Source organism: Schistocerca serialis, chromosome 9 (genome assembly GCF_023864345.2).
Source record: "Schistocerca serialis cubense isolate TAMUIC-IGC-003099 chromosome 9, iqSchSeri2.2, whole genome shotgun sequence".
NCBI classification, from domain to species: Eukaryota; Metazoa; Arthropoda; class Insecta; order Orthoptera; family Acrididae; genus Schistocerca; species Schistocerca serialis.
In genome coordinates this window covers 393,732,000-393,757,932 of record NC_064646.1, presented here as the reverse complement: position 1 = coordinate 393,757,932, position 25,933 = coordinate 393,732,000, and the positions used below count along the sequence as shown (strand labels likewise).

The following is a 25,933-nucleotide window of genomic DNA, read 5'->3' as shown; positions in this document are numbered from 1 at the left end:
CTACTTACAGAAAATTTTTCCGAATAAACCCATATGAATTAATTTGTCTACTTCTTGTCACCGATAACTGCAGAGGAATTACTTTAGTAGATATCATGTAAGAAATTCTAGCTATTTACCTATTAAACAGACTGATCCCAATAACTGGAGAACTAACTGGTGATCATCAACGCGATTTCCGAAGAAACAGATCCACATTAAATCATTTATTCACTCTACGGCAAATAACAGAGAATGCGCGGGGTTTCAGTGCAGATGCCCACATATTACTTTTAGATTTCAAAAAGGCTTACGGCAGCATATACCGGCAGAGAATCCTAAATATAATGAGGGAATCTGAAATTATCATAAAAGCTAATCAGATTAGTTAAAACATGTAAAGATAAAAAAGCCATGTCGTACAAAGACAGCCACAAGAGAAATTGGATTGAGAGAAGGGGACTACATTTCATTTATTTTATTTAACTTCGTCTTAGGGAAGATCGATATAGAATTTACTGAAACTAATCCATAACGGATCCAATTTCAGGGTATGAACGTCACTAAACATGCAGATGACGTAGCATTAATAAGTAGTTCCAAAACAGAATGTATCAGAATGATGCAGACTTATTACAAATTCATTGAGAAAACAGGATTACTGTTAATGAATAAAAAGCAGAATATCTGGTCATAACTGAGTAAATTCAAAGTGATACACTTTTGATGGATGTGCTTTCAAGACATTTGACAGCTTCAATTACTTAGTGAGTCGCTTTAGTAACAACGGTAGAAAAGATATAGAAAGAGACACCTATGTAGCAACAGCGAGAAAAATAGCTTCTTGTTTTATCAAAATCTGAATTAGTACTAACTTCAAAATCTGCTTCTATCAATCGACTAGTATACCGGTAACATTATACCAATGAGCAGCAGTAATATTTAGAAAGAAAGATAAAGAAAAACTGTTAATATTCAAAAGAAAAATACTAACCAAATTTCTTAGACCGACGTATGATGAAGACAACATGGAGCGGAGAATAAGAAAAAATGAAGAATTAAGAGGGCTGTACAATTACCGTAACATCATCGAAGTGCTAAACAAGAGCAAGAAAGACGGAAAGTAGACCATGTAAAATAGCGTTGTGCACGACACTATATAGAACGAGAGAAAGAGGCAGATCCAGAATTAGGCGGCAATATAACATTCCAGAGAACACTGTTAGGATGGACATCAACACGGAGTGAACAAACAGTGCACTCGACAGAAAGAAATGGAAGAGACTCTTAGAGCAGCCGTATGGTCGATAAGGCCCTTGTCACATGTAAAGTCTTTTACATTTGACCTCAGTCCTGAACTTAGATTTTATATTTTTGATCGACGTATTGTCTTGGGAAAAAACAATGCTGACGAACCAAACTTAAGGGATTGGTGTGATTCATCAAAATTGTAGAACATGTTGCAAGTGAATACTGTTTCTGTTAGGAAATAACAGAAATGTACACTACTCAGAAAATTTAACACCAAACACATAAAAATAATGAAAACAATGCCGATGGAATCTGAAAATATAGTTCGTTTACAGTCCACGATCGCTGTCGCTCTACCTGTCTGAGCCAGCGAGGATTGTCCACGGACCAGTAATGCATGTTCCGTAGATTCACTGCCCCGTGGCTTGTGAAACCCGCTTCATCGGTAAACAGGCAGAGCTGCAACGCATTCTCTGTTAATGCCCATTGACAAAATTGCACTCGATGATTAAAGTCATCACCATGTAATTGCTGATGTAGCGACACATGAAACGGGTGAAAGCGGTGACGATGCAGTATGCGCATGACACTACTTTGACTCAGTCCACCGGCTCTCGCAATGTCCCTTGTACACATGTGTGGATTCATGGCAACACCAGCTAACACACCAACTGCACCCGCTTCTCCTGTGACGGGCCTGTTACGGACCCGTTTACGCGCACCGACCATACCTGTTGCATACAGTTGGCGGTAGATGTTTTGCAATGTGCGGCACGTTGGATGCTCTCTGTCCGGGTACCGTTCTGCATACACCCTGCAGGCTTCAGCTGCATTTCGTCGACACTCGCCATAGATGAGTATCATCTCCGCCTTTTCAGAGTTCGAATACACCATGGTCACAGTTCCTACAACACTACACTATCACAGACGTCTGGTAACACGGTGTACTACAGTTGGTCTGCGTGCGGAGACGAATGCAGCATAACAATAGCAGCAAGCGCTACATGCGGACACTGCGACAGCTAGACCAAACCACAACAGTGCACTACAGCCACACTCGTAAACACGGTCGTCATCGTAAACATGTCCCTGCAGATGCTGCTCGCCGACCGTGGCCCGTGTTTGTTACAACACGCAACTGAACGTCGGAGGTTTCAAGCGTCAACTTTAGGTTACAATATCTCCGGATGTAATTAACATTTTACAATGCAACAAACGGCACTGATTACGTATTTGTTTATATGTTCAGATGCGCTAACAAAACTAACGTAGTTCCATTTAAAAAAACTATGAGTAGAAAACCGCGACCGAAGTGAACTATGAATCACTCGCTCCGTTCATCTTGATAAACCGTTCCTTTGGACCCGTTAGTTCGCGAACGGCCCATCTCTCATATATACTACAACGAACTGCAGCGAGTTTAATTTACTCCCTGAGATACAAAAACAATAAAATTTGGATGAAGCATACATGCTACGTGATAACTAAGGAGGTTAAAAGAGGTCCTACATTACAGTATTAAAACTACGACTTTTTTTAAACTTTGCATTTATGTGGTGCGGTCCCCAAGGTGGAGTGGCCTCCTAGTTTGCAGTTTAGATATGCAGCAATATTACCATCAGCAATTGTAGAAAGTGTTTTGGTTTTACAGGTGACGTACAGAATCAACACAGCGTACTGGCTGCTGGCTCCCATTGTCAGGAACATAATGGGTGCAATATCCAAGAATACTTCCTCCATCAGCAGAGATATTCCCGTTCCTATATGGCTGCCGTTCGATGCTCGATCCTCACCGGTCTATGAGATACTGTACAGCCTTGAACTGGCTTTTGGATTTGCTATGTCTGAGACTACAGTGCTCATCGACGGCTCCCTGATAGCCTTGATACTGCAAGTGGCCGCCGAACTGGCGGTCCTGAATGACAATCTCGCAGCTGGCGTTACTCCAACTCTAAAGCAGTCACCAAGTGGTGTTACCATCACTGAAAGTATAGTCCAGGAGTCATATGTCCAGGTACTGCCGAAATCATCGCCGTTCTTGGTTGATGGAGCCTTTTCTGATTTCCTGCACTGCAGAAGTTCCACAGTCTCGGAAGCCGAAATATATCAACAGCTGATTGGGAATATTCAGCACCACCAGACCATTATAAGGTAAGTAATTAATTAGTATCTTACGTTTAGATACTTTCAGTAAATGCTACTATGAACGGAAACATGGAAGTCGAAGAAATCGGTTCATCAACGAAGGTATTCCGTTATTATTCATCTGCGCCACAACTGAAATTTTCCAACAGAACGAGATTCAAATGCAGGAACTGGACTGCACCACATATGAAGGCGTATCAACAACCATGGTAATCCAATCCGTCCTTGACTCCTGACCGTCATAATCAGTGATTAAACTCTTGGTGGTTTCGTAGGCCTCAAATCTGACGTTCTTCTCCTTTCTTCCTTGGTCATAGAACGCCCCTTCTCCCATGTTTCGGAATTCTGTATTCGCTACTCATCCATTATAGTCACATGTCCTTTTCGCCGCAAAGTGTGGCTTCGCGGTTAGAGGCGCCATGTCACGGATTGCGCGACCCCTCCCGCCGGAAGTTCGAGTCCTCCCTCGGGCATGTGTGTGTGTGTGTGTTGTTCTTAGCATAAGTTAGTTTAAGTAGCGTGAAAGTCTAGGGATCGATGACCTCAGAACTTTGGTCCGTTAGGAATTCACACACATCTGAACATTTTTTATCCCTTTCGCTTCTTTCTGTATCTTACTTTTTCTTCTTCTTTAAGATCCCATCTGAGGCTTTTATTTCTCTTCATAAGCAGTGATGTACGATTAAAGAATTATAAATGAAAAATTGTCGATGTTCTACAGTATTATTTCGACAAATGGTTTTCCGTTTACAAGGCCATCATCAGTCTTTCATTGACTATCGTCTTCAATGAGGGTACAGTACTGATGAACAACATCAAAAAAGATATCACACATGAAGAGTGAGGTGCAAACACCAGTGACGTCTATACTATTTGAATGTGGAACCCCAGCTGTCTGAACGCCCCAGCCAAAGATGCTCTATTTCGTTTCTTGCCTAATTACAACATGGTTGCCACGAAATGTCACGAGAGCGTTCAATGAAAATACTTTTTGGTTCTGCTTCCACATCAGCCTATTACATCGGATGTTTTTTTGAAGTTCAAAGCCAGGAATAAGTAGCAATTCTTTATCACGTACAGACAGACGGAAATTTGTTTGCCTAGTCATAATATGGCTAACTATGCAGATCATAAGAATCTGTAGGCGCGCCCCTTGCTTTGAGATCAGAGTTCTACATCCAATAAGTATAGGGATCCCTGGCAAACAAAGAGTGAATGATATCTTTGACAGTGTAATAGTGACATACTCCAAAACTTTAAACAGTAAATAAATATATAGGGAACAAACCAGAAAAACATTGACACTATATAATCTTTCACAGTGTAAGGGTCATGCTCAAATGATAATGTTTCTTCCTAGTTTATTCCCTTTATATTTATTAACTGATTAACTTAAGGTATTGAATTACGTTATCATTACATTGTCAAAACTGAAATTGAGTCTATGTTTTCAGCTTACTCCATATGCACACGAGTGCAGGAAAGGTTATGCTGACGTTCTTCTTTGACCAAGAAGGCCCCCTTCTGATTCACTTCCTGCAGGACGGGACAACAGTGAATGCCCAGCGTTACTCGCAAACCTTGACCACCCTTCGCCAAGCGATGAAATCAAAACGACCAGGAAATCTCACCCTGGGGTCATTCCATTCTACTCCACGACAATGCAAAGCCCCATACGGCCAACACGGTCGCGGCACTCTTGCAGAAATTCAAACGGGAGGTTCTCGGTCACCCTCCATACAGTCCGGAGCTCGCTACCTGTGATTACGCCATTTTTGGTCCCCTTAAAAAGGCGCTGAGGGGCGAACGATTCACGTCGGACGACGTCGTCCAGCTGTACATGCGGATCTGGTTCACATTGCAGCCCCGGGAATATTATGAGACAGTCATCCACCGCCTTCTGTCACAGTGGGACAAGTGTTTCAATAGCCAGGGTCAATACTTCTAACATACAGGTAATGGTTTCTGTAATATGCCTCCGGCTCGTTTCTTTTTTTTTTTTTTTTTTTTTTTTTGAACGCCCCTTATACATTTCTTTTGAGGTTTGTCGCTACAAAAGAAGTGGAAAAATCCAGTAGATGCTTTTGTGAAAGAATATCGGAAAATCAGCAGTTTAAAAAGTGAAACTTTACTAGATGTACGTTTTTACTGAGTTTAACGAAAGCGATATTGGCCTGATGTATTCGACGATGTCCTTTGACTACACTGTCTAAAGGATCGTTGTAAGAAGTACCAAATTAAGATCAACCTGAAGATGCCTAAATAAGGCGAAACGCGTAGTTGAAAAATAAACTAAAATTGCAACCAAGACTGTTTTTAACCAATATTGTTAAGCACTGGTTCGCTGTACGCCACAGATGGATTGCAAGAATTTCGAAAATGTTTTTCTTATTAATCTATGTGCTTGATTATATGAAACCTCATGATATTAAAATATTGAAATAAAATAGTAATAATCTTCTCTGATCGTTACCAGCAGCTTTTCTTCAGTGTCTATTCACGAGTGCGTTTGGTATCATTCCAGTTATCGTTCCTCTAATTTTGGAAAGTAGTTTGTCGAAGGAAGACGTTCACATTCTGATGTCATTAAAAAAATATCCTCATAGTTTTTTACTCCTTGTAGAAAGCGATACAAACCCATTGGTATTTCTTTTCTGCAGGGAAGGATAGCGCCCAGTATATGTCTTTTCTGCTTATGCAGTGTCTTTCCTTCTTCAAACGACGCCCACCGCACCTTCCGCAGACACTTTCCTTTTGGGTTACTACTTACAATAACTAGAACAAAAAAAAATCCGTCCGTCGGTGGTATTTCGTTCGAAACAACTGAGACGGCAAGCAATGCAACGGGACCTGCAGAGTAGAGGGACAGACCAAGTCCACGCACCGCGGCTGTCGGCGGTCGTCTGCAGAGCAGCCCGCAGAAATGGCAGAACCACGTTCCGCACATTGTTCCCGGTTGGCGGACGAGTACGTTGTTCCCACCAATGACCCCCGCCACCGCAGCGGGCGGCGGCCAGTGCGTTGTTGCCCTTCGTTCTTCGGCTGGTCGCGACCTCCAGTCGCGCCGTATTCTAGCGTTATAGGATACCGCTATCGATTAATTCACTCATTTCGGAATTTTCATGTGCTCGACCTGTTTTCAACTGAATACGCATTGAATTTCAAATTTCCTACATTTGGCTTCCTCATAAGCTTTACTCAGAATGACTCGTGACTCCTCTGAAAATCGGGACAGCCCGCGAAAATTGAGAGATTTGGCAAGAGTACCAATCCCCCTCCGCGTCGCATGTCGAAAGCATTGTGCGTGCGGTATCTCAGAGGTGAATCGTCCTAAACGCCCTCCATTCACGATATGTCCACGTTCTAGTACCATGTATTCGCCCGCTTTGAATACGTAGTTACAACTGAAAAGCTGTGCAAGATTGGGGCTCTAATCCAGATTCCCTACTTATCGTGAACAGTCACCTTAATCACCTGGCTTTTGCCTCTAGCCTGGTCTCTGGAAATTTCTGAACGTTCTAGCAAAGAGCGTCTCGCACAGGCTATATGGGGGTAGCAATTCTGAGGTGAAAGAGATGGTGGAGGGCCGTGACTTACCTTGCAAGGCGTGTTCGGATGGTAAGGTTTCAGAGTGCAAAGCGATCATGTAGAAATGCCTAAAACAACAGTGTCTCCTTGACAAGTAGGTGGAACTGGTGAAAGATTTCGCCTGAAGCTCTGCAGCACACAAAACATAAATGTCATGCGTTTCTTTCTTCAAGACAATTTTCAGCCACGTTCTGCAGGGGCAATGAAGATGCTCCTGCAGCGTTTTAGATGGAAACTGTTTGATCACCCACAAGACAGCCTTTAATTGTCTTCCTCCGTTGTTCATCTCTGCTCACATGAACCTCTGTCTACGAAGACAACATTTTGGCACAAATAACGAAAGGCAAACCAGCGTAGAGAATTGGTGGAAAGCACAAAAAATGGTTCAAATGGCTCTGAGCACTATGGGACTTAACTTCTGAGGTCACCAGTCCCCTAGAACTGACCTAAGGACATCACACACATCCATGCCCGAGGCAGGATTCGAACCTGCGACCGTAGCGGTCGAGCGGCTCCAGACTGTAGTGCCTAGAACCGCTCGGCCACTTCAGCCGGCTGGAAAGCACAGGCGCCGGCTTTCTGTCACAAGGGTACTGGAAAGTCTCTACAACATCGCGACAAATGTCTAAGTCGGAGCAGCGACTATTTAGAGAGGTAGTTGGAAGGTGTGGCTAACTGTTGCAGATAAAATTTTTTTGATTTTCATTCGCGACCGATCTGACCTTACGTTCCGAACAGCCCTCGTATACATAGAAGTGATATCAATGAAGATGCTGTAACATTTAGTTATATCAATGTTAACAGTTTGTATATGCTGACTCTAAACTGTAATGACACTACTGTATATATTCAAGACATTATGATTTCAGTATATCTCCCTCACTGCCAAGTAACATTGTCCTATGAAACTCTGATCATACATAGAAAGATCCACTGCTGTATATTGCAGAAGGTAGCTGAAAGAAATACGCAATGAGGCGAACAGAAATGATACTTCTAGTCAAAGGCAATAATTACTGTGAAGTCACGGCGATTCATAATTCACAAAAGTGTCAATACACTGATGCAGTGATATCCCTCCCCACACAATAACACCCGGATCACCAAAACGATAATGTTCGACGATGCTTGACGTACCCTCGCATCGCGAGAGATGAGAACGCGCTATGCACACAGGAAAATACTATTTTACTCATTACTACTTATATTATGAACAGCATCCAAAGCGTCACTACTATCTCTTCAGTCCTGTTTGCATGCAGAGTTGTGGAAAGCGCCGACTAGAGAATAAAAGTATCATTTGTGTGCGTCTCACTGCGTATTCCTTTCAGTTTCCTTCTGTACCACGGCAGTTTCTCCTTTCATAAAATGACCCTTATCTCTGCTGGGAATGATGCGATTCATATGTAGTCTCTCCTCTGTCCAGTACTGTTGACATTTGTCAAGTGCCCAATCTCCAAGATGTAACGTATTAGTTATTCTGGAACCTGTTATTTCTTGTATTTTATTTATATTATCTCGCCGCAACTAATATGCTCTGTAATGTAAGCGGGGCATATTCCTAGAGTGACGAGAAGAGCCTCTGCCGGTATGATACTGAACGCTTCCGTCATCCTTAGGAGAACCCCACGGTGTGTACATCTGAGGGACGCTCTGTGCCGTACCAAACAAAGCCTGTGACCCCGAGCACTTGCTGCAAAGACCACAATGGGAGCGGCATTGCATTGTGATACAGCTTTACAGCCACCATGGGGTACCTTGGCAGTACAGCCACTGGCTATTTTGTGCATGATTTTAGAAGCGTTTAAATAGAGTGTATCTACAGGTTCCGAGAAAAAACTCCTAAATAGCTGCACCCAAGGCTTCGCGTAATTGGGATGTTAGGGAGAGTTTGCACTTAGGAAACATGTATGTAACTTTATTTGCTGCTGTTGCTAATTTATTGCTCCTGCACTATCACCGCAATAAATTAACAATATCTGATGTCGTTCACCACATTACGGTCCGGCACATTTAATACGAATCGATCTAGTCAATTAATCGCTCATATTGCCACACTTTTTTATTCGTCACGGTGACAGGACAGAAGCTATCTGTAACACGATTGCTTGTGATTATATTTTGAAATAATAACCGTACATATTCAAGAAACTTTTTCCGTGAGGCACAAATATTCCATACTTGACGATAGAATCTACCGTCCTACCTAATGGAGTTTAGCCTTTCCTGATTCACTTTGTCGTCGGTGGAAAAATTGTCTACCTCGTAGTAAATGTATCTTCTCTTTCTGAATACTCGAAGTCACACTGGGCCACATCCGGAGTATACGGGAAATAAGGCACACTTGTGGTGAGGACAGGTTGTTCGAAGCCTTAGACTACAACTCCAAGCGTGACGTGTGCATACCGGTTTGTCCACGATGTATAGTGTCCTTCACATGCCGAGCTACAGAAAACGAAAGTTCCACTGCGTTCCGAATTATGCAAAATCAAACGGTAAAACTATTTTTTACTTACACTCACAAAGGTAGTTTTGTTTGTGACATCCATGATGTAATCGAAGGGTAGAATTGAAAACGTTGACATAAAACATACGTCCACTCACTGCTATCTAAAACGTTTTTCCGCCATACGGTTTTAACAAGAGTAACAACAGGACAGTTTCTACATCTACATCTACATCTACATCTATACTCCGCGAGCCACCTTACGGTGTGTGGCGGAGGGTACTTATTGTACCACTATCTGATCCCCCCTTCCCTGTTCCATTCACGAATTGTGCGTGGAAAGAACGACTGCTTGTAAGTCTCCGTATTTGCTCTAATTTCTCGGATCTTTTCGTTGTGATCATTACGCGAGATATATGTGGGCGGTAGTAATATGTTGCCCATCTCTTCCCGGAATGTGCTCTCTCGTAATTTCGATAATAAACCTCTCCGTATTGCGTAACGCCTTTCTTGAAGTGTCCGCCACTGGAGCTTGTTCAGCATCTCCGTAACGCTCTCGCGCTGACTAAATGTCCCTATGACGAATCGCGCTGCTTTTCGCTGGATCATGTCTATATCTTCTATTAATCCAACCTGGTAAGGGTCCCATACTGATGAGCAATACTCAAGAATCGGACGAACAAGCGTTTTGTAAGCTACTTCTTTCGTCGATGAGTCACATTTTCTTAGAATTCTTCCTATGAATCTCAACCTGGCGCCTGCTTTTCCCACTATTTGTTTTATGTGATCATTCCACTTCAGATCGCTCCGGATAGTAACTCCTAAGTATTTTACGGTCGTTACCGCTTCCAATGATTTACCACCTATGGCATAATCGTACTGGAATGGATTTCTGCCCCTATGTATGCGCATTATATTACATTTATCTACGTTTAGGGAAAGCTGCCAGCTGTCGCACCATGCATCAATCCTCTGCAGGTCCTCCTGGAGTACGTACGAGTCTTCTGATGTTGCTACTTTCTTGTAGACAACCGTGTCATCTGCAAATAGCCTCACGGAGCTACCGATGTTGTCAACTAAGTCATTTATGTATATTGTAAACAATAAAGGTCCTATCACGCTTCCCTGCGGTACTCCCGAAATTACCTCTACATCTGCAGATTTTGAACCGTTAAGAATGACATGTTGTGTTCTTTCTTCTAGGAAATCCTGAATCCAGTCACAAACCTGGTCCGATATTCCGTAGGCTCGTATTTTTTTCACTAAACGTAAGTGCGGAACCGTATCAAATGCCTTCCTGAAGTCCAGGAATACGGCATCAATCTGCTCGCCAGTGTCTACGGCACTGTGAATTTCTTGGGCAAATAGGGCGAGCTGAGTTTCACATGATCTCTGTTTGCGGAATCCATGTTGGTTATGATGAAGGAGATTTGTATTATCTAAGAACGTCATAATACGAGAACACAAAACATGTTCCATTATTCTACAACAGATTGACGTAAGCGAAATAGGCCTATAATTATTCGCATCTGATTTATGACCTTTCTTGAAAATGGGAACGACCTGCGCTTTCTTCCAGTCGCTAGGTACTTTACGTTCTTCCAGCGATCTACGATAAATTGCTGATAGAAAGGGGGCAAGTTCTTTAGCATAATCACTGTAGAATCTTAAGGGTATCTCGTCTGGTCCGGATGCTTTTCCGCTACTAAGTGATAGCAGTTGTTTTTCAATTCCGATATCGTTTATTTCAATATTTTCCATTTTGGCGTCCGTGCGACGGCTGAAGTCAGGGACCGTGTTACGATTTTCCGCAGTGAAACAGTTTCGGAACACTGAATTCAGTATTTCTGCCTTTCTTCGGTCGTCCTCTGTTTCGGTGCCATCGTGGTCAACGAGTGACTGAATAGGGGATTTAGATCCGCTTACCGATTTTACATATGACCAAAACTTTTTAGGGTTCTTGTTTAGATTGTTTGCCAATGTTTTATGTTCGAATTCGTTGAATGCTTCTCTCATTGCTCTCTTTACGCTCTTTTTCGCTTCGTTCAGCTTTTCCTTATCAGCTATGATTCGACTACTCTTAAACCTATGATGAAGCTTTCTTTGTTTCCGTAGTACCTTTCGTACATGATTGTTATACCACGGTGGATCTTTCCCCTCGCTTTGGACCTTAGTCGGTACGAACTTATCTAAGGCGCACTGGACGATGTTTCTGAATTTTTTCCATTTATGTTCCACATCCTCTTCCTCAGAAATGAACGTTTGATGGTGGTCACTCAGATATTCTGCGATTTGTGCCCTATCACTCTTGTTAAGCAAATATATTTTCCTTCCTTTCTTGGCATTTCTTATTACACTTGTAGTCATTGATGCAACCACTGACTTATGATCACTGATACCCTCTTCTACATTCACGGAGTCGAAAAGTTCCGGTCTATTTGTTGCTATGAGGTCTAAAACGTTAGCTTCACGAGTTGGTTCTCTAACTATCTGCTCGAAGTAATTCTCGGACAAGGCAGTCAGGATAATGTCACAAGAGTCTCTGTCCCTGGCTCCAGTTCTGATTGTGTGACTATCCCATTCTATACCTGGTAGATTGAAGTCTCCCCCTATTACAATAGTATGATCACGAAACTTCTTCACGACGTTCTGCAGGTTCTCTCTGAGGCGCTCAACTACTACGGTTGCTGATGCAGGTGGTCTATAGAAGCATCCGACTATCATATCTGACCCACCTTTGATACTTAACCCAGATTATTTCACATTCGCATTCGCTAATAACTTCACTGGATATTATTGAATTCTTTACTGCTATAAATACTCCTCCACCATTGGCGTTTATCCTATCCTTGCGGTATATATTCCATTCTGTGTCTAGGATTTCGTTACTGTTCACTTCCGGTTTTAACCAACTTTCCGTTCCTAATACTATATGCGCACTATTTCCTTCAATAAGAGATACTAATTCAGGAACCTTGCCCTGGATACTCCTGCAGTTTACCAATATTACGTTAACTTTTCCTGTTTTTGGTCTCCGAGGACGGACATTCTTTATAAACGATGATAATGTCCTCTCTGGTAAGCCGTCAGGTATTTTATCGTTTCGCCCAAGGGGGGGTCCCTCTAACCTAAAAAACCCCCGTGTGCACGCCACACGTACTCTGCTACCCTAGTAGCTGCTTCCGGTGTGTAGTGCTTCGGAAGACACTGAAACCCGTTTCACTTTCGTCTCCAGATGTCTGTTTTCCCAAGAACCATTGTTCAGGCCTAAAATAGCCTACTAAACAAATTCTGCAATGACGTGCTCACGAAAAATGACCAGGTCTTTAGGTCTGGAACACATTAACACCAAATTTCTCACCAGTGACGTGAGGGCGTCTCGTTGCAAGATATGCTATGAGATAACTGCAACTAAAGAATACTTAACCAAAATACATTCCACGCCTAGCAACAAACACCGAACTTGTAACCTGGTAGGTAGAGTTGCACACAAGTTTTTATGCACACAAACCTCTAAGAACTGGTTATAAATTCAAAATAAATCAGCAGTAAGACAAAGAACCAATCCACTCAGCATTGGTAAACTGACGATATTAAAACCAGAAATAACGCAATAAACTGATTAACAACAGTTGCAGTATATTGGAAAAGTCACAAATTCTCGCCAATGACATACTGACATACATTACTAAGTAACTCAAAGGATTACGATGGTGGTCAAAATACAAAATGAAATTAATTATCTAGACGTTTATAGTTCAGCAGAATAAAAAGAAATAGCTATACAAGGCTTTTCGTGGGAGGGTAGTATTTACTGGATCTCCAGAATACGTTACCTGCAGATGATGAAAATAGATACAATTAGATGCAATGTGCGATTAAGACAAGTAGTAACAATTACATTTTATAGGTATCACAATGACATTACGAAGTTTTTTGGTGGCTATAAATATTCCACGAACGTTCAGACCACAGGAGAAGGTCGGTTGGTGTGTTGTAATTGCTAATCAGTGATCGAAAAGACTCTGGCTTGCTTGCTGTGCGGAATGAGTCATAGCAGTGCAAACTATATAATTGCAATTCTCTGCACAGGTAAACGGTGTGATTCCAATGGGAACGTCGTGATACAAAGAAGAACAAATGTTTAGGCATTACGAAGACAATAATTATTGCTGTGTCAGATGTAAGAGGTACGGGTTCTGAAGATAAAGAGATGAACATTGAATTAGAGAACAGTAATTCAAACATATCTGTCATAATTACGATGTTGGTAAACCGAGGCTTTTAATTGATGTGCGATAATCTGTTCTGAGATACTTCAAACTACGAGAACGTGTTGTAGTGCTGGTGTATAAAAACTGATCACCAGAGATATAGTCAACTATTGTTACGTAAATGAAATACGCGAGAGTGAGTTTTAGAATAGTTAGAAGTCATCTGTCAGCCTCTGATGGTAATAAGAAGGTAGGAACGAAGAATCCACACCATCGTACGTGAGTCTTCAAAAAGTTGAAACAACTGACAAATTTAGAACGTTAATTCTCGCACTAAAGCTACGGATTCGTTGATTCATTTTTTGCCTTCACGCATAAGGAAAGTTTCTGTAAAACTGTAGAAACTTGTGGTGAACAAAAATAAAATGATTGAAATTTTGAGATTATTTTGTCAAGAAATACTAAGATGCACGTATTTGTTCACTGCGTATTTTACTGTCTTGGAAGATACTCCTTTATTGCCAAATTATATGATGAACTCTGCCCGGCCGTTGTGGTCGAGCGGTTCTAGGCGCTACAGTCTGGAACCGCGCGACCGCTACGGTCGCAGGTTCGAATCGTGCCTCGGGCATGGATGTGTGTGATGACCTTAGGTTAGTTAGGTTTAAGTAGTTCTAAGTTCTAGGGGACTGATGACCTCAGATATTAAGTCCCATAGTGCTCAGAGCCATTTGAACCATTTGGTTTTATGCAGCTAATTACGCAGTGACAATCCTCAGAATACGAAATAATTCAGTTTCGAAATATTCAGTCTATAGAACTTCTTCACTCGTTCTAGAGAAGCCTGTAGTCTGAATTATAAACTGGGAAAAATTGTGTAACTGAAGAAATCACCCAAAGAGAAAGGAAAATGTCAGAATTTGAGACGTTGGTTTAATGTTAGAATAAAGGATCATCAGAAGTTCGAATAAATCTGTAACAGGGTCGCGGTTGGTTATCACGCAAGTACTAAGTTCTGCATTGTAATAGAAAGAAACTCATCTCTTATCCGTTCTCTTTTCCAGCTGTGTGAGACTCCTGCGGAAAGTTCTCAGCCGCGCCACTTCCGTACTGCTCTTCTGCAACACGATCTCCATCTGTTTCCAAGTCATCGCTACTGCTGTTGTAAGTACTACACATCTGGAATAGATTAAAATGCATGGCAATTTCTATCATTATAGCATTCTTTACTTCTAATACGTTGAGATAATTGTTGACAGACTTTCATCTTTAACGCCAACTGATGGCCTGAAACTGTGATTCATTGATAAATCACAAACGGCCATAAAAATCAACAGCCATTTGACATCAAATGTTGGATCATGGCGTCCTCTAGACTTGCAATGCGGTCGTCCTAACCCAAATTGCTCCTGCATGTTTTCTTCTATCGTTTGTCCCCCTTCAATTTCGTCATCATCTCGACCTTTTTCTTATCTTCCTCCGTCACTCATCCATCCATCTGGTGACAGATCCCGCCCATCTCCGTTCCCCGTTCATAAGCCATGCGTGGTGGACTAAATGAAACTGACCTGGAAAATATTTCATTCACCTTGAGATAGGCAAGATAACTTACATCCTTCACATTTGAGGCAGATAATTTAAGCTGGGTTGCCTATCTCAAGGTGCATGAAATATTTTCTCGGTGATCTTTATTTTGTCCATCACGCAGTTACATTTCCAATCCAGTCTATTCCATGACACACTTGTTTGTCTTCGTGTGTCTGCTACTGATTCTCAATATGCTTCTCTTCATTATTCACATAGTAATTTTCTGAATGGGTTTTACAGTAAACAGTCCAAATTATTGTCTTCTGTGCATATAATAGAAAAGACAATAAAATGATTAATGATTAATGTGTGGTACTGCCTTTTCGATGTGCTGATTATACAGTATTTTAGTTAATTTCTCAGCAGGGTACGCTGCGGCAGATTGTCACACTTGTTTCCAGAATGAGATTTTCACTCTGCAGCGGAGTGTGCGGTTTGTCACACTTGTTGGCTGTCACAAGTCTCAGATCTCAGTTGCTGCTGCTTTGTAGCGATATAGACTAAAATCGCAATACGATCATAATATTCTGAATGTTATTGGTGTATTTGTGTTTCTTTTTCGGCTTGAAGTATTCGTTTATTGGTGTAATTAACTCTCATTATTCACTCTGTACTCAGTGAAGTCCCTATACTAACTACTTTCTATTATTTAGTAACAGTTTCACAATGTTAATCTTCTTCAGCATTGAGATTTGGATCACGGTTTGTTTTTCTAACTCGGTTTTTGTTAGTAATGTTTGTTAGAGATTTGTTTGTCACAAAAAATTGCGGGGAATGGTTGCCACATGTGACAATCTATCACACCATGTTCTTTAGTAGTTTTTCGCTTGTTCCACGTAAAAGCATCGTAAAATTATAAAAATGAGAAATCGACTACAGGTTGTACCACACATCAAGCATGTAGCACTAAGGAGGCAAAAAAGAGGGATTGTCAGTTCGTAAAGCTGCAGCTGATTATCAAATCAATTACTGAACTTTAACAATATATTGTAAGAAAATTCCCCAATGTGAAATTGATGCCGAAAAGATATGAAATGAATTCACATATTGTGCATACAGATTAGCAGCAACCACTCGCGACAAACGAAAATTTGTGGCGTATCGGTACTCGAACCCCGATTTCGTGCTTATTGTGAGCAGTCACCTTAATCACTTCGGTTATCCGAGCACGCCCCCAGTGCCGGTCCAACCTCCATACATCACGCCGTCACAATTCAAATGCTCTTGCATTCGTGAAATTAAGCATAGGAAGACCATTGTTATTATTTTGTATAGACATTTTAGCCCCGCTAGGCGTGATTATATAGTAAACGGCGACTGTATCTGCATGTCTGGAGGAAACTGCATTGTAATAAATGCAGTTGCTGCCTCAACACAGACACTGTCGCCATTAATGATGTGAAGATAGCTTTGCATCCTTCCACCACCGATTGTTTTCCAAATAGAAAAGTTTTTTTTCTGATGACGAGGGGAAGGAATTTAAGCAATGTGATCTTCAAGAAAACGATGTTTATTGCAGGCCAAAGCCAAAAGAAATCAAATTTGGCTTATGATCTTCTCATGAGATATTCTGTTAAATATCGTAACTCTTGGTAGGTTAATGGGTGTGTTGCAGATAGTTGATTCGCTGATTGTTAAGAGACATTCAACTCTCTCATTACGAAAATCAGGCGTAAGCAAGTTAGAGCGAGCTTCTAGCATAAACTGAACAAATTTGGAATATTTTTTTCAATTGGTTAACAACAGTTCTCGTAAGACGTAATGTTCTACCTCAGGAAATTTCATACATGGACGAAACGGGCCGTACGTCGGTGCAGAGCTCCGATAGAGTGGGTGGTAACAGTAAACCCATGGAAAATTGGGTCCAGTGCATATAATGTCAAAAGCAATCTCACGAATAATGAATCGTAAGGCCAAATTACTTTAATGCATATGAAAATTGTGAAATGGCGCTCGAAAGTGATTAGGCTAATGCGGAACTTGTCTTAAATATTTACTTAAATTATTATTTTAGTGTCTGAACGGGACATACATGTTTATTAAAGTTTCATCAGTAAAATGATTTAATTTTTCTACTTTTTAAAATAAATTTTCTACTCTTTTTGAACAAATAATTCCTTTTTCCTCACCTAAACAAATAATGTCTAACAACCCCAATATCTGTGGCCAACAACTCAGAGTCAGGACAGATTGTCACAAAATTTATTCCGACAGAATTTTCTTCTCTGAAAAGCGGAATGCTAGTATCGCTTCAAATCTGTTCAATTTAACCAAGGATACATGTTATGAGATACACTAATGATAGAACTGGAAACTGCAAGTACTTTCTCTTCTAAAATTGTAAATCGTAAGTTGTGACAAACCTGCCCCGGTTTCCCAACTACTCACAAGCTTGCTTTGTTAACTTCTTCCTCTTGTTTTTAGCTCCATTTGCTGCGAAGGTAAAATGTCAACGGAAAATGAAAATGGTTCAAATACGTTCGATGAAATATATTGATACTCCGTTTTATCGGTTTAAGGACCTGAAAACTACTTCCACGAATGATGATAATAGTTTTAGATTGATACAGTCTCCTTCGTGACCCATCACCAGTTTCTGAATTTTTCCCTATCCTCCTGAAATATTAATTCAATTTATAGCGTTCACGTATTTGAACTTCAGTTTACCAAAGTAGGTTGAATCAGTGCTTTGTTTCTGTGAGGCTCTTAGTATAGATTTGACAGAAATTGTTCGCACAACCTTCGTAAAGTCTGTGAATCTCATACTTGTTACCTCAAGCCATAATGGTTCCTTTCACACTTTGCAATTTATTAATAGGTCTATATTACTTCCAAAGTCAGCTTGTCCCTTTACTTGATTAAAAGCTAATGTTGATCCTGAGCGGTTGCTGTCAATTTTGATGACTGTCGTCTTCATAAAGGAGTGGAGATCGGTACACCAATATGTTTTTGTGTTTTGCCAGTGCAACGCTTGGCAGTATGTTTTGAAAGTAACATAGAATTTAGACTGAATGGTGATGTTGCGTTCTTCCGAAGACTGATTGTTCGGAAGTCGGGCCGCGTCACAGTGACTACTGCAGGAAGGAAGTATGAAAAATGTAATTAAAAATGGTAATACCATTTTGCTTCGGATGGTCTGCGTAGATTAATTGGGTTACCTGCGTGGATGGTCGTCTGGATCCACATCGCTTTTGCCGGACAGATGAGTCTGATGGCTGCGTACAGTATTTGTATGGATGTTTTATATCACATTAAAAGTCGTAAATTGGACTTCGCTGAACAAATTTAGACTTGAAGCTTCGACCTTTTCCCTACCGGGCAAATGTGTACGTGTTGACACGCAGATGATACGTGAATCTACCCGTCATCAAACTGATCCTTCCCAACGTAACTGCTACTAAAGTGCAGCAAACTTTGTATATCATTATTGTTGTATTTAACTTATTGATTAATACAACTTTGACTAAATCTGAATTTCCGGTTATTATTATTAAAGTCCTTACAAACAAATGCAAGAGATGCTTGCACTGTGAAATGGTGTAAAATACAGACAGAAGATAGGAGACGATTCGTGCCTCCCTTATTTCGCAAAATGAACATCCAAAATAGCAGCAACGATGGCTGTAGAAATATGTAAGTAGTAATATACAATTTTATATTTGCGGAGTGAAATAATTAATTATACCTGTCACCTCTCCTGCGAGGCAAAACAGTCACAGCTCTGTTCTAGTTTTAAGGAACTGTCTTCCTCTGCGGCAATTTTGCATAATTCTACAAGTTCCTGTTTTATTAGTTTGTATCCGGTTTTAACCGTTTCTAGATTTAGCGAAACAAGTTGACGATATAGAGCTGAATACATGTTTTGAAATTGTGAAGGCAGCAGAGATAAAATACAAGGACCGGAAAGTTGTTTACGACGTACTACATGTTCATTGTAGAAGTACCAAAGTTTTACCGACATGATCAACGAACTCCACTATCAAACGGTGCAAGAGCCTTCTACATCACAGTGTGGTTTATTAACTTCCGAGAGCGTACGTTCCTAGAAGATTCAACAAATATATTACTTCCGCTAAGTATATCGTGCAAAAAGACACTGAAGATAAAATTAGAGAGATTCGAGACCACGTGGAGGCTTACCGACGACCGTTCTTCCCACGAACTCTTCGCTACTGGAACAGGAAAGGGAGCAAGTGATAGTGGCACACTAAGAGCCCTTGCGGAACATAGACGTAGATGCAGATTTAGGTGAGTACAGAAACCAGACTGCAGTTATAAATGTCGAAGGACACGAAAGGGAAACAGTGGTTGAGAAAGGAGTGATACAGGGTTGTAGCCCATCCTCGATGTTATTCAATCTGTACCTTGAACAAGCAGTAAAGGAAATCAAGAAAATAAAACTTCAGGGAGACGAAATAAAAACGTCGAGGGTTGTCGATGATACAGTAGTTCTAGCAGAAACAGCAAAAGGCTCAAAAGCGCTGTTTAACGGAGAGGGAAATAACAAAATAGTATGAGATGAACCGCAATGAAAGTAAAACAAATTTAATAGAATGTAGTAAAATTATATTGAATGGTGACGATGTACTCCGAGTACAAAACAAGACACCAAATGAAGCTGATGAGTTTTTCTCTTTCGACAGCAAAATAAATGTGATGGCCGAAGCAGAAAGGACATAAAATGCAGAATTGTGAAGAAATTTGAAGATTCGATGCGTATAACTAGAATTTAATCTAAGTGAGGAAAAAGGAAACAGAATTTGACTAAAAGAAGAAATTGATTGATAGGGCCCATCCTGAGGCATCAATAAATTGTCCACTTGGTAGTACGGGGCGCGAGAATTGTAGGGGTAGACCAAGGCAAGTTCACTTGGATGTAGATTACAGCAGTGAATCAGAAACGAAGAAACTTTTACACGGTAAATTAGTGTGGCGAGCAGCATCACACAAGTCTTCTCAACAAACATCACAAATGTCTGTTTTCTTGATTGTGATTCGTCCCCTGAACGGTACAGACATTTTTTAACAACCGACTTCTTGTACAATTTTCTGTTTTTGTTTAAATATTGTTCCACCACACTTCTTAACGGATAAATTAACTATTTGCCTTCTTCATACTTTTATTGTTTCCCAAAATAATTTTCATTGTATATTCCGACAGCCCACCAAAAATACCGAAATACAAATCGAAGCAGCATTTGAGAATGTTTGGGCAAGACTCATCATCAAGTGTGGGCATAAAATTATAACAGTATTCTTCCATCGATCACCAGACTCACCTCGGAATGTACCGAAAACTTAAGAGAAAACCTCTTTTCGCTTGCACATAATTTTCCTAACCATACTGTAAGCTCTGGAGGAGACTTCAGTCATCCAACAATCAATTGGGATGGTTATAGTTTCGTTAGTGGCAAGCTTGACACGACATTACTAGATGCCTTCTCTGAAAACTATCTAGAACAGATAGGAACACCACTCATGATGGAAATGTGTTAGATCTAATGGCAGCAATTGGACGTGACTTTGAGAAAATCTACATCGAAATTGGTATTAATGCCTATGAGGCAGTTACAGCAATAACCAATACCAAAGTACAAAGGGCAACTAAAACAAGTAGAAAGATTTATATGTTCAGTAAACTGGACAATGAATCGCTAGTGTCGTATCACAACAGGGAACTTGAAACTTTTGGATTAGGACAGAAGCACGTAAGGGAACTACGGCTCAATTATAAATGGATTGTTGACCATGCACTGGGTGGATATGTCCTCAGAACAGTTCATATATATACCCAGAACAGTTCATGATGGGAGAGTTTCTCCATAGTATACAGTAACTGTAAAGAAACTTCTAAAGAAACAGATGCTTCTGTACGTTAGGTATAAAAGCGAAGCAAATAGCTATAGATAGAGAGATGCTGACTGAAACACGTTTGACAGTCAAGAACGCAATGCGTGAAGTCTTCAGTGACTATGTAGAAGATTATTTTCCAAAAATCTTTCACAAAACCCAAAGAAATTCTGATCTGATAGAAAGGCTGATAGAGGCACCAAAGTTAGTGTACAGTCACTCTTGGACAACAGGACAACACAGGAACTCAAACGGAGAGCGACAAAACAAAAGCAGAAACGCTTATCTCTGTTTCCGAATGTTCCTCTATAAAAGAAAACGCAGGAGTATTTACTTTTCTTGTCAGTGAAAAGATGACTAAAACAAATATTAATGTCAGCGGCGCTGAGTAACAGTTGAAATACGAGGGGAATCCAAAAAGGAAAGGAACTTTTACAATTTCTCGCCTTAGAGCTTGCTAACACGACTAGTATTCAGGGCTAAAGTACAGTCGTCTGCAACAGTTCTATGCAACGTGTTACTCTGTTCCTGTGTTAGTCGTTGTATTGTAGCAGATCATGAAACACGTCAGCTCCACAGTCGACCTGCATCAAGGAGGAAAGGAGAGTACTGATTCCCTTGTTGTTTGCAGAAGGAGTTAAATGTGCGGAAATTATTAGCCGGATGCAAGCTCATTATGGTGTCAGCTGTTTATCCCGAAGCAACATCTACAAATAGACAGAGCGCTTCAAACAGGGAAGAACTTGTCTATTTGACGAGGAAAGATGTCAAAAATTGAGGACAATTTAGAATGGTTCAAATGGCTCTAATCACTATGGGACTTAACATCTGTCCCCTAAACTTAGAACTACTTAAACCTAACTAACCTAAGGATATCACACACATCCATGCCCAAGGCAGGATTGGAACCTGCGACCGTAGCAGCTGCGTGGTTCCGGACTGAAGCGCCTGGAACCGCTCGGCCACAGCGGACGGCTAGACAATTTAGAAGTCGTTGAGGGTGTGGTGATGGAAAACAGACGAATCGCAGCTGACGAAATTGCCAATATTTTACGTATCGGTCATGGTTCAGCGTAATCCATCTTACACGACAGACTAAATTTTCGGTCAGTGAAGTATAAGGCGCAAAGGATGGACATCTCTCGTAAACATTTAGCCCGTTATCACCGCGGGGGTGATGGATGTTCACATGAAATCGTTACTGTAGACGAAACGTGGTTGCAGCATCACGTACAGGAAGGTATTGCTGGGAGCATGTTTTGGAAACAGCTATCATCGCCAAAGCTAAGAAATTTAAATGCCAGTCATCAGCTGATAAGATTATGATAACACTATTCTGGGACATAGGTGTGGTAGCCGTTCGTTTTACCCCAGTAGGCAAAACTGTGAGCAGTGAGAACTATTGTGATATGTTGCGAACTAAACTGAAACCTGCAATCAGATACAAACGTCGCGTAAAACTGTGTAAAGGCGTCATCCTGCAGCAAGATAACGCTCGGCCACATTCTGCCAATCGGGCGACCGAAACAATAAAGGAGTTGGGATTTGAATTGCTGGAACACCCGCCATACAGTCCAGAATTGGCTGTAACGAATTTCCGTATGTTTGAACCATTTAAGAAGCGGTCAGGAGAAGAAGATTTGCATCCTATGTAGAAGTCATTGATGAGGTGCAAAATTGGTTGCGGGTACATCAAAAAACTTTTTTCCGACGGAATCAAAAAACCTGTGAAATATTGGACGAATTGCGTTGACGTTCATGAAGGTTATGTCCAAAAATAATGTATGTTTCAGTTTTCTATTATGAGTATAAATATTCCTATTCTCAAAAATCCATTACCCTTTGACTTCCCCTCGTACTTAAAACTGACCAAAGTCGCAGGACCCGATGGAATCTCTATCCGATTCTATAATGAATTTGGGGCTGAGGTAGCCTCTATGTTAACTATAGTCTGTCGTAGATCTCTCGAACAAAAATATGTTCCCAGTAGTTGGAAAAAACCACAGGTTAAACCGGTCTACAAGAAGTATATCAGAAGCGATGACAAAACTACCGCCCAGTATCCTTGCTATCCATGTGTTGTAGAATCTTAGAACATGTTATGAGCTCAAATATAATGAGGTATATCGGACAGAACTACCTCCTCCATGCCAACAAGAATGGATTTCGAAAACAGAACACAGATGAGACTTTTCTCACGTAACATCCTGAAAGTCACTGATCAAGGCCGTCAGGGAGCATTACTCGATTTCCGAAAAGCATTCGAATCAGCACCTCATCTATGCTTATTACCAGAAGTACGGTCGTACGACAATCAGGCGAAATTTTTCCTATATTGATGATATCGTGACAAAGAGGACTCAGCAAATTATCTTAAATGGAGAATTGTTGACAGACGTAAAGAAATCTTCGGGAGTACCCCATGGAAGTGCTCTGGGTTCCTTGCTGTTCATGTTGTATATAATGACTTGGGACAATATTAATAGTAACGTCAGACTTTACGCAAATGATGCAGTATATATAATGTACAGTCTGAAAGAAGCTGCCCCAATACTCAGTCACACCACGACAAGACTTCAAAGCGGTACAAAGCCTGGCAACTTGCTATATATGCTCAGGAATGTAAAATTGTGCTCTTCAGAAAAGGAAAAAAAACATTGTATCCAAATAATACAGGGTGATTCAAAAAAAATACCACAACTTTAAAAATGTGTATTTAATGAAAGAAACATAATATAACCTTCTGTTATACATCATTACAAAGAGTATTTAAAATGGTTTTTTTTCACTCAAAAACAAGTTCAGAGATGTTCAATATGGGCCCCTCCAGACACACGAGCAATATCAACCCGATACTCCAACTCGTTCCACACTCTCTGTAGCATATCAGGCGTAACAGTTTGGATAGCTGCTGTTATTTCTCGTTTCAAATCATCAATGGTGGCTGGGAGAGGTGGCCGAAACACCATATCCTTAACATACCCCCATAAGAAAAAATCGCAGGGGTTAAGATCAGGGCTTCTTGGAGGCCAGTGATGAAGTGCTCTGTCACGGGCTGCCTGGCGGCCGATCCATCGCCTCGGGTAGTTGACGTTCAGGTTTCATAACTAACCTTTTTCGTAGGACTCTCCATACAGTTGATTGTGGAATTTGCAGCTCTCTGCTAGCTCTGCGAGTCGATTTTCCCGGGCTGCGAACAAATGCTTGCTGGATGCGTGCTACATTTTCATCACTCGTTATCGGCCGTCCAGAACTTTTCCCTTTGCACAAACACCCATTCTCCGTAAACTTTTTACACCAACGTTTAATACACCACCTATCAGGAGGTTTAACACCATACTTCGTTCTAAATGCACGCTGAACAACTGTCGTCGATTCACTTCTGCGGTACTCAATAACACAAAAAGCTTTCTGTTGAGCGGTCGCCATCTTAGCATCAACTGACGCTGACGCCTAGTCAACAGCACCTCAAGCGAACAAATGTACAACTAAATGAAACTTTATAGCTCCCGTAATTCGCCGACAGGTAGTGCTTAGCTCTGCTTTTTGTCGTTGCAGAGTTTTAAATTCCTAAAGTTGTGGTATTCTTTTTGAATCACCCTGTACACTGTATATTATCACTGAGCTACAGTCGTAATCCGTAAACTCACGTAAATTCCTGCGTGTAACACCTAATAAGAATGAAATGGAACGATCACGTATGCTCAGTCGTGGGTAAAGCAGGTAGCAGGCATAGGTTTGTTGGTAGAATACTAGGGAAATGCAGTGGGTGTGGAAAGGAGAATGGTTACAAATCACTCCTGCAACCTGTCCTACAATATTGCTCCATTGTGTGGGACCAGTACCAAATAGGACTAACAGAGGATGCTGAACTTATACAGACAGCACGAATGGTCATAGGTTTGTTTGATTCGTGAGGGAGTGTCGCAGAGATGCTGAAAAAACTGAGATGGCAGACCCTTGGAGACAGACGTAAACTATCCGGAGAGAGCATACAGAGTTTCAAGAACCGGCATAAGACGATGACTCGAAGAACATAGTACATCCCCTATATAGGGGTCGTGAGCACAAAATAGTAAACAATCATTCTTCCCGCTCTCCTTACAAGAATGGAACAGGAAAAAACCGTAATAACTGGTACAGTGGGACGTATCCTCTACCATGCTCTATCATGCGCTTCACAGTTATTCTACATTATCCCATTTATCGTTCGCTTGAAAGGTTTTCTCGCGTAGCCCGTCGAATTTCGTATCACAGCTGTTATGAAGGTGTTTGTGGAGCAATTGTACCGCATAATCGACCGTGAAGCATTTTTTGGTAAAGTGCTATAGCTTGCGGGTGAGTACATAGACCTATTGCGCTGGCAATTATTTTCTCTACAATATTTCTGTCAGGCATGAGATCCCAAACTTAAATCAGTTTTTCTTATACTATTCTGGTACTCACTTCTACACCTATTGCTCTGGAATCTGATCGTTTAGAAGTGCAAGAGGAGCATTACACTTATTCTATGATAATTATTGCAACCCCATCTATTACCCTTTCTACAGACGGACGCAATACCGACTTTCTCCAATTATGTCACATGACATTTGCTCTTAACTTCACATATTGTTGTTATTGTTGTTGTTGTGGTCTTCAGTTCAAAGACTGGTTTGATGCATCTCCGAATAACTACTCCAACAGAATCCTTCTAAATACGCTTACTGTGCTCATCCTTTGGCCTCCATCTACAATTTATACCTCCCCCCACTCTTCCCTCTAATACTAAATTGGCGATCCCTTGATGTCTTAGAATGTGTCCTATCAACTGATCCCTTTCTTTAGTCAAGTTGTGCCACAAAGTTCTTTTCTCTCCTGTTTAGTATCTATT

At 41.0% G+C, this 25,933-nt stretch overlaps 1 protein-coding gene across 1 annotated transcript in view; it reads left to right on the top strand.

Moving 5' to 3' along the window:
• The window catches only part of LOC126419643 (uncharacterized), a 143,350-nt gene that overhangs the window by 26,303 nt on the left and 91,114 nt on the right, over positions 1-25,933 (top strand). The window contains exon 3 of the mRNA XM_050086832.1: positions 2,882-3,381. Coding sequence (XP_049942789.1) covers positions 2,882-3,381 — 500 coding nt within the window. The remainder of the gene's footprint in view (positions 1-2,881; positions 3,382-25,933) is intronic.